At 34.1% G+C, this 16,400-nt stretch overlaps 1 protein-coding gene across 1 annotated transcript; it reads left to right on the top strand.

Moving 5' to 3' along the window:
- The first annotated feature begins 2,004 nt into the window (after nt 1-2,004).
- Nucleotides 2,005-14,634, top strand: LOC118751456 (E3 ubiquitin-protein ligase RNF34-like). Its single transcript, XM_036486294.1, has 2 exons — nt 2,005-2,265; nt 14,555-14,634. Exons 1-2 carry the CDS (start codon nt 2,068-2,070, stop codon nt 14,564-14,566), a joined length of 210 nt encoding a protein of 69 aa, XP_036342187.1. The 5' UTR covers nt 2,005-2,067; the 3' UTR covers nt 14,567-14,634.
- The last annotated feature ends 1,766 nt before the right edge of the window (nt 14,635-16,400 follow it).

The following is a 16,400-nucleotide window of genomic DNA, read 5'->3' as shown; positions in this document are numbered from 1 at the left end:
TACGTTACACGGCAGCTCTGTTAAGAGTTCACTCAGAAACCACATAGGCCCATTGCACAGTGGTTCAAAATTGGCATTTCGTGTTCACAATTCACTGGAGCCTTTATTTTTTACTTAATTTGAAAGCTAATAAAATTTGGAAGAGACCAGTTGAGCCCGATTTTTGAATTTTTGTTTGTTTGTATTAATTTTTTAGTGCAAAGTGCAGAAAAAGAGGACATTTTGAAGAAACTTGATTCTCCAGTTCCAGTTAATAAATGTAACATAATAAAAACTAGTTGAAAACAATTGTAGGGTTGCGACCTAACCGAGGAAGAGAAGAGCATCATATTTGGTGCCTGACTGTCTTAGAAATGGTTACCTGCATTCTCACGTGTGGATGTACCTTACTGCTTCCTTGGTAGCAAACTTTTTCGTCTAAGAAATTCCTGCGTGGTCTGATAGGCGAAAAGAGAGCTACTGATTGAGTTAAACAAACAAAATCCCTGCATATAGCATGGTTTGTCCGGGGTTTTAGATATGATGTAGGCGATAGACAACCATTTTATATCAGATGGCAGTATATTTAGGATGGCACTGTGCCTGAGTGACCTTTCTTTCCGAAATATATCTAAAGATGCGACAGTAAATTTTACGCACAAATAGAAATCAGCATGCTCTCGAAACTTGAAGTCAAATATAGGAAAACTGCATTTTTGGTTTTTAGTTAAGATTTTTTTAAAGAACTTTGAAATTTCAAAGATATGTATTATTGAAAAATGCAGTGCAATGTAGAATAGAAATATGGCTACCAAATGACTTCAGTATAACTGAGAAAGGTTTTGAAAATATCCTTTTAATATTTTCATCCTTGAACATCCTTAATACATCCTCTAATTTCGTCCTTCTAACTTTATTAGCTTAAAAAGCTAAAAATATGAAAATGCCCTTTTCAATATCTATTTCTCCTTACGACCCAACAAATTTTATTTTCTACAGAATTTTCCCGAATTGTTATTTTACAATGCACTGAAGCGAAAAACAAGAAAGGCAGTTGTACTTTACTCCGCCCCTAGTATTGCGAGTGTATTGATTTTTTCGTGTGTTTTAAAATTTCTTTGCTTTTGTGAGCAGAACATTTAGAGCCTCGGTTGGGCAGGATTTTATTGCACCCGTTGAGCCTACAGTAGCTGATCTCTTAGTTGTGCTACTTTTTTTTAGCGACATAACCCTCAGTTAGAACTGGCCACCAGACCAGCGCCCTACTTGAAATCAATGACCGGACTATATTTAGCCTCGGCTTCAAACCTCATTTATTGGTTGGCATTCTTTTTGCGATCCACAAAAACTCTAATATATTTCAATCTGTGGAATAGATCCCGTTATGTACCCTTTCTGTAGTAGGGAGTAGCCCGTGGTCCTCTCACCGCGTATACGAACTTGCTGTGGCAACCTAATTTAGCATAAATTACTTTACCCCTTAACAGTGAAAGGATACGCGGCCGGATGCAGCAATCTAGCCCTACTTCTGTAAGCTCCACATTTTCTGCCCTTTGAAGCTTTTTCAAGGGAGAATTCAGATGGTTGCCTAAAACGACAATATTATGAAATGCGTGATCTAGACAGAGAGAGAGTATTTAAAACATGCACGTTTTATAGGTTGAGTGTAACATCAAACATATTTTCCACCATTAGACAAATAATTTTCATGTAAATAAAACTAAAAAAAAAAATTCTTTTCATACAGTAAAAAAGTAAAGTATGCATACCGTAAAAAAAATAAAATACTGCTACATAAAATCATAAATAAGATAAGAAACAGCTCCTGGTGATATGTAAGAGTAGCTTGAGTATTTTTCTTTGCTATATAATCGCTGAAAATTTTTCAAATCGTACCAAAACTAGTTAAGTAAACGTAAATAAATCGCTGCTATTGCAAACCTAACGACCTAATGCCGAACCACAACGACTACAATAACGAAAAGAACAAAAATCTCTGAAAGAAACCAGAATAGGCCCAGTGAACCACAACATCTGGTAAACGCCAAACAGCAATCATTAATCACTTATAAATCTACAAACAACCACATGCCAGGCAACATGCTGACGGACAACAACAGCCGCAGTTGCAACGGTACTTTCGCCTCCTCCGCGCTACCCATGTCAAGCATTTCCGCTACCGCTATGCAAAATATTCTCAAGGAGGACGACACTGATCAAGAAGACGGCGAGGATGAAGACGATGACGAAGATGAAGATGAGAATGAAATAGAAGATGATGCCACGGTACTTATTTAAATACATATTTTATTGTTTTAAGATATTTTAATAAGAAATATGTGTACATGCAAACATACAAAAATTGTTGGCACATTCCTTTCGAACAAAGACATTCACTTTCGCTACTGTAGAGCAGATACCAGTTGTATCTGTACGATTTTAGATATGCATTGCACTTTTTTCGTTAATTATATATATATTTTATGCGCTTACATACATTATACATAGTAGTTCCCTCTCAGACACACGGATCTGTTGCAAATTTAATTAGTTTTCTTGTCCCAAATTGTGAAATGTGTTTTCTCTTGCTAAGAAAGTTTTTGAAAAACTTTCCGGGCCGTTTTCAAAGTAAAGAGTTAACTCACATTCAGCAGTTAGTTGGCTTAGGTGCAAAGTATAGAAAAATTAAATGGTTTTTATATTTCTGTATGTATATCGAAAATTGGTTAGCGTGAGAGAACTCACTACAATGCACGTGCAAATAATTAAAGAAAATATTTTAATAACTAGCTTGTGCTTTCAAATGGTTCTGCTGCACTTCGGTCTGTTATATCGAATGCTACAGAATTATCCGGATTATTTTGATGCTCTTAACAAGATGGTTATCTTAATCGAGCCGGTTGCGATAGTTTCCTTTCCTGGGAGTTCTAGGGTACAAATTATATCTCAGGGCATGGCCAAGGTTTGTGCTAATTTTAAACAAAATCAGCCAATTCAGCATGAAGAACAACTGATCTTCGAAGATAGTCACTTTGGCACTTACATACATTTTTGCCGAGCTTCTCTTCCGATTTATGGTGTGTATCCTGATGTTATAATCCAAATGGAGGGACTTACAGTTTTCCGACGCCTCGTAACGGCAAATGGTTAAAATGAGAAGCTTTTTTATGGCAGAAATACACTCGGAGGCTTGCCATTTCCTACCGAGGGGCGACCGCAGTTAGAAAAAAACGTTTCCAAAGTTTTTTTGATGCTACTCGGGCAAGGGATCATTCCCAGGTGCAGGTATTATGCACCTCTGACCACTTCAACTACTGTACATATAACATAAATATAAACCTAGTTTCATGTCAATGCCAAATCGCTATAATTATTTACTTGATTTAACATAAACGAAACAAATTGATTTATATATGTATGTAGATACATACACTTTAGAAATGTGGCAGCTCTCTTACCAAATCCTTTCAAAATAATTTGTTGCACATATTTGAGAAGCCTCAATGTAATCTTTCAATTAACAAAATTAAATTTGACTTTTAAACAGCTTTTTTGGGAAAAAGCTTTCTTTAGCATCTTCCGCTTGGCACCTGTATTGTTATGTTTGATGTAACTTCTCATTAAAATGAATTCGAAGTTTATCCGAAAAGAAGTTCGGAAAACCGAAAAAAAAGTCCAAAGAAATGAAAAAATATTTGAAAAGAAGCGGAAATGGTTCGTACAGAACCGAAAATCGGCCCCGTAGAGTACATTGCACTATTGATTTTTTTCGGCATAAAGTATAAATATGAAGATATCAGCACGAAATTCGGTTTAGATATGTGTTATAGAGTTCTGAGTTGACCTACCAAACTTTGTTCGGCTCGAGGCCCTATATCATTTAGTCGCCATATACCCCATCTGGCCGACTCACATATACCTCATTAGTTTTGATGTTTTTGACTTGAAATTCCGTACGTACGTACGTTTACGTGTTATGGAGTTCTGAGTTGACCTACAGAATTTTTTTTCTTTGAAGTTAATGTAATGCTGGTTTTTTCCTCAGCTAAAGCTTAGTATACGGCGCTCAAGAAAAGCAAAAGCGCCATATAAAAAACGCAGAAAAATGGCAAAAAAATTCTCTTATATCCTGCAAGAAATTTGTTGCGCTCTCCACTACGGTTTTCTTAAGTTTTTTGTAACATATATATGCCCGTTCCATTATTTCGTGAGGTTGTGAAATATCAGATGTCAAAATTTCATGGACACACAAAAGCAATAATTTAAAATTTTTTCTTGACCGTTTTCTTAGGAGATGGATACTAAGCTTAACCGATTTTGACCGAGTCCAAAACACCACGTCAGTCGTTTCTCTTCTGCGCCAATTGACGACAATTAAAAATGCCAAGTAAAGCAAAGTCCTTCTTCACCTGGTCTTTCCAACGCAGAGGAGGCGTACCTGTCCATTCGAGCTTATTTGAAATGATTTGCGTATTCGAAATTTTGTAATGAAATTCCATGTAAATATATTTAACGCAATCACTTTCCTAGCCTTTAAATGTATTAAGCATAAATAAATTACCTTTTCTATGCCTGGTCTATAAACATTAAAGACCTTACGATTAAATGCATGCTTAATGTGCAAAAAATAAAATAAAATATTTGTTTGCCCTTCGACCAAATATTGAACAGAATTGTTGTTGTGGTTTTGCGTTTAAATATGAAACAGGCAACAGGTCAACAATCAACAGTCTACACGGAGGGAGCTCAGACCAATTAAGTAACAAAGTTATTAGCCTCAGAGTGGCAAATTTGCAATGCAATCTAAAATTTTCAATTGCCTATTCGTTAAAGGGGAGTAACCTTTAAAATTTGCTGATGCTCGCAATTCATACATATGTACATATTAAGTATTCCTCTTTTCTTTTAAAAAGGCACTCAACTTATAATTGAAGTACAACTTTTCTAGTCAATCAATTTTGCTCGTAAGTAATGGCAAATTAAATATACACAGTGGTTAGACAAATATTTGATGTTTTGCTATTAATGCAAGCCTGCGGTTTTACAACAAGACTACTCAAGCATTAAACACGTTTAAGAAATGTATGTGGCTCAAACTTTTGGAAAATTGCTGCCTGGGGATAAAATTTAAAGTTAAACAATTTCACTTTCTGTATACGTACACATATGTTTAAGTGTGTATGTATGTACATACCCTGCAAAAAATGCGACTATTCAGGGATGACTCCGGGAGCAATCGCAAAGGAACATGCGACTAATACCACTTTTGATCTCTTTAGGTGGGTTGAACTGTTCGCTTTTTTCGAGCAGGTATAAAAAGCGACTAGTCAATTTAAAAAAATAAAAATTTGCACCAGCTGCGATTCGAACCGGGGTTCACAGTTTTGTGCCAACGCCACACATAAAATTTCATTGAGTAAGTGCGTACATATGACTAAATTCTTAATAGTACCTGTTATAGATGAGTCGGGGATTAATTACATTAGGGTGACTCAAAAATAAGTGGGAAAATCAACTTTTTCGATATTTCCTGCTGAACCTCCCAGAAGAATATTAAAAATAAGGAGACACGTATTTTTTTTTTTTTTTGAAATCGGTTATTATTTACCCTCGCCGCCGGGGCTTTGAAGTTTCCCATGTATTTTACATGGAGAAAATACATTTTTTCGTAGAATTGCTATAAAATCGTTAATTATTTTTCAGAGACCGAAAATAACTGGTCCAAATTAAACACATTGTAACTTTTTCTATCATTAACCATTTATTTTTTACTTTTTGTGATATATCACTGTGAAATCGTTTTATGCGGGGCAGCTTACGGTTAAGCTTTGGTTTCCTCAAAAGCGGTAACATAAAAAAGCGGTCGCAACTTTACGTTGCCAAAAACGTTGTCATGTAAATAATACAAGATGTCAACTAAGATGACGGCAATACACACCGTTATATAATTTGACGGCACCGTAATATTTCTGACGGCAAACAGTGACGGTGTATAACTATTTATCAACGTTTTTTGGCAACGTCATATTTGTAGCGGTGTATTAGAAAATTTGTTTACAATTCTTTTGACCAAAATAAAAGCATTAAATATACATTTCTATGATTTTTGAATAATAAAGTGGAAAGTGCATGGATGGCCGAAGAGGATGAAGTCCTAATAAACTTTGTGAAAAACAATGAATAATGCATATACAACATAAAAGCGCAAAGTTACGTTACGTCCATTTAGCTTTACATAAAAGCGGTACCGCTATTAGCGTTAAGAATGGCGTTCGATATGATACGGTCGTAATTTTACGGCACCGCTTTTCGAGGAGACCAAAGCTTTAATGACTGTGAGAAATGGATTCGCTAACGAAAATAGAGGCCAACCGCAGTTATTGATGCAATTTATTTTTTTTTGTTGAAAAGGTGAGGTAGTTAATTTAATTATGGTGCAGAGAAAATACTATATGATAAAAATGCAACGAAATAAAACAAACTATAAAGAATAGTAAGTAAACTATTTTTATTCGCTCAAATAATCACCGTTATAAAGTTTTTTATCACTACTCGTATCCAAGTCAAAAAAGCTGCGGAATTCAACGATTGATTTTCGACCCATTTTCTTCGCTTCAATAAATAAACTATACTAACTAGAAGCAAACTACCGAAGCACTTCACTCAGTATTTTTACCGTTGCATTTAAAACAAAAAAGTAAAACAAAAAGTCAATTCGAAACGTAAACAAAAACATCAAATCAAACAAAAGTCTAACCATTACAGATAAGTCAAAAACTTTTTATAAAAGTTATTATGAGTGGTTTATTTTTTATAGCAAGAAATAAATGACAACTTGTGACACAACAATAAATGGGTCGGTTATTTTCGGTCTCTGTTATTTTTTGTTCGAATAAGACCATTTCCCTTCAGAAGTCTTCAAAAAATAACACCATGATGCTTATTTAACTTGAAAATTTTACTAAGTGTGTTTTATTAACCAATAATCCTATCTGTTATATAAAAAAATTTGTTATTTTATGTTTTCTTAACTACATCACGCAGGAAGAGCTCATTGGATGTGTTTGTTTATTTTTTGCATCCTACTCGATTAGTTCTACGGGTATGTGGTAAAAAATTTTGAAAAATAGGGTTGCCAGATATTTCAAAATTTAAAATTATATAAAGGCTCAATAAAATAAGTAAGTTTTTTCATCAAAACTAAAAGTGTTCGAAGAGATTTAAAAAACATTTTTGTACGGCGCTACCACTTTTCAAAAAATAATACAACTGTTATTAAAAATTTAAGCTTACTTAATACCAAAATATGGGTATCAGACGGAAGGTTTATGTACTCCCGGCAAAGTTTTTGAAAATAAATGCTTTAGTTCACTTTTCTTTTTGGATAGGGTTGCCATTTACCTATAATACATTTTTTTTTTTAATCATGCTATATGCGGTTAAGTAAAATATGAGTTACAAACAAGAGGTGTTAAAGCGAAGTTTTATTTAACCCCTACATATTTCTGGATAGAGTCGGCACCTATCTAAAAAGTTAAAATGAGTGCGATATATCGTCGCTACCATGTCAAACTATCCAATCATTTCACTTAACTTACATATCTTAGGAAACATGGGTGGCAAGCCTATTTAAAAATGTGTTAGTCCAAAGCTTATGCATACACCTTTCGTGTGATACCCATATTGTGGTATTAAATAAGCTTAAATTTTTAATAATTATTGTTGTGGAGAAACGTTCCAGTTCTGAAAGTATACAACGCGGGCCGCGATGCTGGTAACAGGGGAAGCTTTCTCTGTGTTGGAAAACCAGGCTTCACTTGGCATTTCTAATTCGCCTCAGTTGGGACACAAGAAAAACGAATGGCATGCTGTTTTGGACTCGGCCAAAATCGTACTATATACTTGATTGTATTTAAGAGCAAGATTGGTAAAAGGTGCTTTTTGCGGTTTCAACAAAGTAGAAAATATACTTAATAATGTTCAAGCTATTGTGCAAATGATCTTGAATTTGCATATTTCGCTGCATTTGTAAATTCACAATAATAAAATGCAAACGGTTTTCATGGTAGCAAGCATAAAACTTGCAAATGCAAATACAAGAACATTTCCACAATATCCTGAGCAGCCCTAATGAATTTACACTGAATTTTAATATGCAGTTTAATATACATTGAAGATGAAAATCCTGGTTAATTCGATAAAAAACTGCGCTTTACTCGATATGCGCAAGCTCCCCATTTCAAAAAAGCCATCCAAAATTTTTGGAAAAAACTTGCCAAACCGAGTCAATCACCATATTTGAGGTGCAGACTTCACTGCGGGAAAAATGTTTCAGTAATTAGTTTGAGCGCAAGCAAAAGTATATACAAACATATGTACGAGTATGTAAATCATGCTGAAGAAAATCTTGAAGACCAATAAGACCATTTTTACTGACAAAATTAGTTTTTTCTTAGGTATCCTAAAGACTTTTCAGCGACCCTGCAAAAGTTGTTTTTGTTATGCACATAAACATGACAATAACTTATCTTTGTGGCAACTAAAACTGTGCACATTTCCAGGTGCGCGTGTTCTAACAACTTTTCTTGGCCAAGCAAAAAGGCTTGAATGCCAGGAAATTTACCACCGGACCAAAAACAAAGTTTACTTTCTGACCTTTTGGTAGGTATCCTTTATTTGTTTGTGCATGTTGCCTTGTTTTGAACACGCTTCCTTTTATTTAACTTTATTTTAATGCATGCTGATCACGTATGAAATAAAAAGTGGCCCAGCATCGACAGCTCTTACCCAATTTCAGCAACAAACCAATAAAATAGGATTACAAAAAGAGAATAAATATCAAAAATTAACGAAAATAGAAAACAAATAAGTAACACAATATGTAAATACATATCGCTCGATTGCTGGAAGAATGTCGTAATACTAAAAATATACGAGGTGTTTCACGCTTTTCTGGTTAGCAGCTTATGTGGTTATATTTTTTGTTCAGCTTACAACAATAAAATACGCTACACAACAATAATTTTTAACTAGATAACCTGATAACCAGGCAAGCGTGAACAACCTCTATATTTTTGAGTAAAGTGTACAAGACCTTCTTAAAATTATGTTGTGTACAAAATTCATGACGATATTTTTTATTTGTAGCGCATAATAATTGTTCAACAATTATACATATGTAACTAGACTTCGGATTTTTATGCAAAATACGGAGCCTGGAAATATGTACCACATAACTATAAGCAAAGTGTATAAATTTGTATACATTTTGTTTATATGTACACTTTGCTTATAGTTATGTGGTACATATTTCTAGGCTCCGTATTTTGCATAAAAATCCGCAGTCTAATTATAACAATAAAAAAATAAGTCTTTGACAAATTAAGGCATCAAAGCGTGGTTTTATGAAAGCTTTATACACTGGATTATATTTTAGGATAATGCTTGTTATTTATTTGAGTTCCAATGGAAAATATGGCAAAACACTTCGAAGCCGTTTTACTCGCTTTATTTTATTTTTTGAGTTATGACATTCTTCCAGCATGTGAGCGATATGTCTCATTTTCTCTCTTATTGAGCGTTGATATAGTAAGGCTATTGTGTTTTGAATGCTTTTTAGCTTTGAATATATATATGTAACTATTTTGATGGCTATGCTTCTGGCGACTCTTTCGCATGACGGAAGCTCTGAATTTTTTCTATTTACAAACATATAAACGTACATACATATATGAGGCATTCCAGCCCTATTCGGACACCATTTGGATTTTGCACCTCCAATTTTTTTATTATTTATTATGTTAACAATTGAGAGAGACCTCCTTGATTTTTTTTTAATTTTTTTCGTCCAGCCTTTTTAAAATCTCGAATAAGACACTTTTCTTTTTTAAATGCCCATTATTTTGTGAAAAATTGGCAATTACAATTTCCAAAACAATTGTGGAAAATGAAATCGAAAAAATTTTTTAAACCATGTTTCATATCAGACTTTTATGAACTGTTCAAATTTTTAGTATAAAAAAGTACTCATCTATTTTTTCTAAAAAAGCGTCACTCATTCCGTAACTTTAAAGCCTAGCTCAAAAATTTCTTTCTTTACTGTAATTATTTTTATATTTTTAATTAATGCATTTGATTTGATGCATTCAGAGTTTCTGAAGTTGAGCTGCACAAAATTCGTTAGTTTTCCGTTAAATTAAAAATAAAAAAAAACTGATACCATTGTTATGCTATTATCGGACTTAGCTTAAAAGTTGCGGAATGAGTATCACTTTTTTAGAAAAAAATTCAAATAAAACGACCAGTGTGTGCTTTTTGGGAATCAACATTTTATATTAAAAATGTGAGAATTTTATAGAAACATGGTTTTGAAATTTTTTTTTGATTTCATATTCCAAAGTGTTTGAAAATTGAAACTTAAAAAAATTGCCCCAATTGGTTAATTTTTGGCAAAGTTATGGGCCTTTAAAAGAGAAGAACCCTTTTTTTTCAAAAATCGATTTCTCAAAAATGGCTGGACAAAAAAAACTTTTATAAGACAAGGGAGCCTGGAACTATAACATTAAATATTCTTCTACTTCTTATTTGGCACTACAACCGTTTGTTGGTTCGGTCCGAGACCGAACATCTTCTCCAATTGCCTCTCTCCTGTGCGTATTTGCGCCAGTCGCTCATTCCGATTGCAGCCAGGTCCCTTTGCACTTGGTCTTTCCATTTTGTTCATCGGCGCCCTTGCTTTCGCTGTCCACCCATGGGGGCGGAGTCGACGGATCTTTTCACCGAAGCGTCGTCATCCATGCGTACAAAATATCCAAGCCAGCACAATCGCTGAATTTTTGTGCGCTTAACCATGTCCATGTCGTTTAAAAGCTCACACAGTTCGTCATTCCATCTTCTTCTATACCCGTCGTCTACGCGAACAGATCCGTAGATCTTACTTAGAATAGTTCTCTCGAAAGCACCCAAAGCTTTCTCATCTTTGTTCGACATCAACCACGTTTCTGCGACATACCTCAGAACAGGCATTGTGACATTATGAAAAGAAAATCGGAGATGAAAAGGCCAAATGGTGCCCGAATTGGGCTGGAATGCACCATATAATTGTTATACTTAGTTATTATCCTCTTATTGCGTCGTTCATAATTGTCTACTTAGGATGCTTGATTCTATTTCAATATATGCATAAGTTCACATAGTCACGAACAATTTAGAATTCCCGGGTAAGCTGGCAAAAATTGACTGACTTACCTTGAACCCATTTGTGTTTTTGCGTCTTGCATAACACACTTGGCCTTAATCCACATTAGTTTTATTTTCAATCAGTAAGAGCATTCACATTCGTGTTCTTATATACATATATAGAAGGCATATACATACATACGTATGTATATACAAATACATGACAATGCTGTAGTTACCGCAAACCAACTTTGGCCTTAACACTTTAGCACTTTCGCCTTTGAATTTTCCTATTCACCTATTTATTTGTTTAGTTCCAGCTGTTCGAAATGACCACCCATTGGGTATTGTTTGGATATCAATGAAGTGTTTTGCACCATAAATAGCGTATCCTTCCTCCAATATCAAATTACTACACACTGTTTATAGACACAGCGTGATTTGCGCTCTTTCACACCATTTTCCGGAACCGAGTTCATATCGTCGCCCTCATGCCACAAGCATGAATCTGCAAATTTATCAGTTTTGAGTTATTGGGTTGACTTGATTAACTTTTGGATGTTCTGTTACAGCAAAACCCAGAATACCATGCGCGCACATTTACGATTTCAATTGCATAAATATATAGAGTTAAGTCTCGTAAAAAAAAAACTTTCAAACTTGATTCCCCAAAATTTAAATTTTTACATATTCATGTTTTTGGCATACGGACGACGATACGTAAATACATACAAGTGTATGTACCCTGCCAGCAATTGGAAAAGAATTTCTTTGTCTATCGCCACGATGCCACTTCTTAGTGACTATTGGAAGTTATCAAATCGATAGTAACTCAGTTCACGAGAACAAAAGAACATTTCTGTCGCTTTTCTGTCTACTTAACGGGTGCTCGGACCACTTTTACCCATTGAAGTTTTGAAAATAACAAAGCAAATCTTTGAAATTCATTCAAGTAAAATTATATTTCTCGATTTGTTTTAAATTTTCAATTAACGTGCAAGCTATTATGTATGTGTGTACATGTGTATGTATGTAAGAATAGCAAATAATAAAATTGCGTTTACATACACTTTAAACGTTATTTGATTTATTAAGTTAAGGCTATTTTACAATGATGTTTCGGAACTGCTTTTTAAAATATTTAGGTGGAGTTTCATAAAATATGAATGCAAAGGGTGATTCAATAAGACTGCAGACTTTCTTTTATAAATAAAACACAACAAAATTTGTCTCAATAATTTTTTTATTTCATCATGTTTTATAGTCTATGGCATATGTGTTAAACGCCCATCACGACTCCTGCGGCAACATAGGATGCGCATACATATAAGAATTTTCCATGACGTTTTTGCATAGTTCGAGTTGTATATCATTTATAACGCTTTTGTTTTCATTCTTCAGCTCTGGAATCATCTCGGACTTATTGACATAGACCACACTTTTCACGTAACTCCAGGTAAAGAAGTGCAATGGTGTTAAATCGGAAGATCTCGGGGCCGTTTTACCTCGTTGTTTCGTGAGTTAGTGGGTCCTGGGAGCTTCGTTAGGGCGCTATTGTCCAAGCCCATATCATCCCTTTCGGGCCATAAAACGTTTGTAATCGTGTTCACCGTTCGCCATAACAGTACGGTTCGATGACCCTGCATCAATATTTTTGGATGCACGGGTATTGTCACGTTTTGCACCGTCCCAGTGGCTTGTAATTTCTGCATAAAGCGGCTGATTGTTGACTGGAAAATGCACGAAATCTACCTTTTGCAGAACGACCAATTCCGTAAAAAGTTTGGGTAACTTTTACGCTTTGTTCAACTGAGTATGTCTGAAAAAAAAAATGTATATATATACGCAAATAATTGCTGTCTCATTTTTCCAGTGTGAATTGTCTTTTTTCTCTTCTTTTTTTGTTTGGAGCTGTAATAGCCTAAGCGATTTTGAACGAGTTTTATAAAGAACGGCAATCATTTCTTTTTTGCACTAAGAAAAGAAATTGGTTATGTCAACTAAAAAGATTTCTCTCAACACATCATTTCGGTTAGTTACCAAATATTTCGCAAAATATTTTCATTGATTACTCCAAGACCCCCCTCATCGTTGAACATGCTTCTTATAGAGCAGGGATGCACATGAAAAACAACATTACTTCGATGTTTTGCTCATCAGTTTGTTTACAACACTAAACCTGCAATAACAAAATTAACGATATTAAAATTCACAACCGACGAATAATCGAAATTACTGGCGAGGTGATGATGCGCCGTGCGATTCCTAGGATACTATCAAGAAGTAAGCTTGCGAAGAATGCATAGTGAAATCGTAATTTTTTTCAAATGTACAAAAACAGCTTGCCGGTTATCATGACCTTATATTGTTCTATCCAGCATCAAATTAAAAAAGTCGCAGGCTGGAGAGTCTGCCTGTCTGAAACATCGTTTAGTATTAAATTGCTCGGAGGCCCTCTTCAATTCTGAAGTAACCCCATGAGTTCCGCGGCATATACGTATCACCTTTTCTTGCTGTCTAAAGCGGTTCTGAAGCCGGTCAATAAGTAGACGATGTGTGCCCATCCTCCTCTTCCAAGTCTTTTCCAAGATTTGGTATATGGTACACATGTGGTATAAAGCCACACTGATAAGACTCAACCAGTTTGTTGACGGTCGACTTTACCCTTTTACACAATGCGCTCGTTAAAACATTATATGCGACGTTTAAGAGCTAATACCGCTTATGCAAGGGCGAGAGTAGAGCTTTCCTTGCGTTGATGGACGATAATTTTTTTTTGCTGCCCAGAGATGCATATTGGATGCAAAAAGATATCGATCGGAGTCGTAAATACATACGTCCAAAAACTGTACGCGTGTTTCCGATTCATAGATTCCTTACTTGGCCTGAAATGGCCGGCACGATTTTGATATCAGGATGCGACAGCTGTCATAATATTAGAACTCCACAAAACGCTTTTTAGGCGTCCACCTCATATCAGGCTTCCATCACTTTATTCACCTATAAGTTTCATATTACGACGTGACCGCCTATTCCTTGTTTTCTGTCAGAAGGCATTGTAGCGACTGCTACATCAACCTTACCTAACTGCATATCCAATAAACGCCATTCAAAAGGAGGGTAACATATTTCAGTTGCCATTTTATATTTCGATTTTTTTTTTGTAAGCTCTTTCGTGTTTAAGGGAATACCCCATGGCGTTTTTATGTATTGTAATTAATTGACTTGGTACATTTGGCGAACCCGTATTTCGAAAACGCTGAAAGGACTATAATTCCTCATACAATATTTTTCAATGAAATATTCACTATATCCATAACTTCACGCAGCCCTTAAAATTAACATCATTTTAAAATTTGCTTCAATATCTTATATTTCTGTGTTCTTTTCTTTTTAGGTAAGCTATTGAAACAACAATCAACAGAACAATATTTGTATGCATGAATATCGAACAGTGAATTTAAGACGTCCAATGCTGAACAATTTTAAAAGGTTTATTGATATGATTTCTTCAAGGTACTGAAAATGCAAATAAGATTTTGTGAAAAGGGCAATATTAAACTAATTAAATCAAAATTATCGTGGTTTGCTTTTACGTACCTATGTATATATGTATGTATATTGATTGAATACAGTCCTAGCATACACAAATATGGCTGTAGCTGTTCATTTGATAGCTTCATATTTTAATGAATATTAATTAAAGTCATAAAATATTTGATCACATCATACAAGAAAAACACTTTATTTACAATTTTATGTATGGATACTAGGGATGCCCATGCCGGTATTTTCGACGTCCCGAAAATCCCGGGATCTGCTTGCGCTAATTCTGGGATCCCGAAAAATGTGAAATATCGAATTGATAGTAAGAACTTGTTTAAGAATTTGAATTATGATTTTAGTAAAATGCCGTTTTAACTACAATTAACAAAAAGCTTGAAACTGTAATTTTAAAATTGCTGCCTGAGCCTTTTTTGAAAAAGATTAATTGAATGTATTTATAGCGTCGCTAATGTAAATGAAACAGAAAGTTTTAAGGAAAATTTACATAATTTTTTAAATCACTCTACTCCAACTTTCTCAAATCGAAAAATTTATAATTTATCCGTCGTGCTGGTAAAAGAGGCTGAAATATTTTGTAATGGGGGAGATAGGTGGCATTATCTTCAAATGGCTTATGACTACCTTTATACAGTTCAGCCTAAAAGATGTAAAGATGTTTTTCATCAGAAGGTTTTTGTATGTACACCCTGCCACAAAAGATAGCAAATCAAGATTTTTACCAGTTTTGACTACTTTTCTTTAGCTGTTTTTAAGGTTCATTACTTTTATATAAAAGTATAGCTCTTCATCCAACAAATACCCTATAAATCTAAATTTCAGACTGTACAAAAATTATAAAAATTCCACAAATATCTCATCCCAATTCCAAGCATTTTAATTTTTATTTCTAAAATAATTTTTGGTATGCAGTTTTATAGCTTATTCAACTCTAGTATAATAAAGCGCAAGTTTGAAGTTCCTAAAAAATCGTGTTGATTTTTGATAATTTTTTTTTACGGTGTTATGCACTCTTTTCCATATAAAAAACTAATTTTTATGGAAGAAAAGGCGTGCCATTTCTTTATGAAGTAGAATAAACCTGTTTTGTATTTTTTTTTGTTTAAATATTCTTTTATTAATCATCACTATTTGTATCTAAATTGTGAAACTTTTAATCAGAATTTTTAGAAAAAATTTGGGTATGCATGGTCCGAAAATCCGCTTTTTTGTGCTTCTATTGCTAATAGCAAATATATGGTTCATTATGTTCTGAAAAAACTCTGTGCGAAAGATGAAAAATTTTCGTCAATATCTTCGGCACGCCCAAGAACGTTAAAGTTAAATGAGTTCAAACAAATTTGTTTAGCCTAATTCGAGAGATAATTATAATTTTAGTAAAAAAATTTGTTAATTGACTTATGTATTAATTTTTAAATTTTTTAATTTTGTTTTAATTTTCCTAATTTTTTTTATTACATAGCCTATTTACCTCCATACCCAAAATTTTTCTAAAAATTCAGATTGAAAAGTTCAATATTTAGATAAGAGGTTTTCTAAATTTATTTTTATAAAAAAATAAGGAAAAAATTTTAGCTTGGAAAACATTGCAAATATTTGACAAAGAAACACCATGCACCCACTTTTGATCGCCAGTGTAGGGTTTCCTCTATCACATGGTTTTTTAAATACAATTTTAA

This window comes from Rhagoletis pomonella, unplaced genomic scaffold (genome assembly GCF_013731165.1).
Source record: "Rhagoletis pomonella isolate Grant_MI unplaced genomic scaffold, Rhpom_1.0 Rhpom_scaffold_00001, whole genome shotgun sequence".
In the NCBI taxonomy this organism is placed as follows: Eukaryota; Metazoa; Arthropoda; class Insecta; order Diptera; family Tephritidae; genus Rhagoletis; species Rhagoletis pomonella.
The sequence above is the reverse complement of the archived record's forward strand: the minus strand, read 5'-3'. Positions and strand labels throughout refer to the sequence as shown.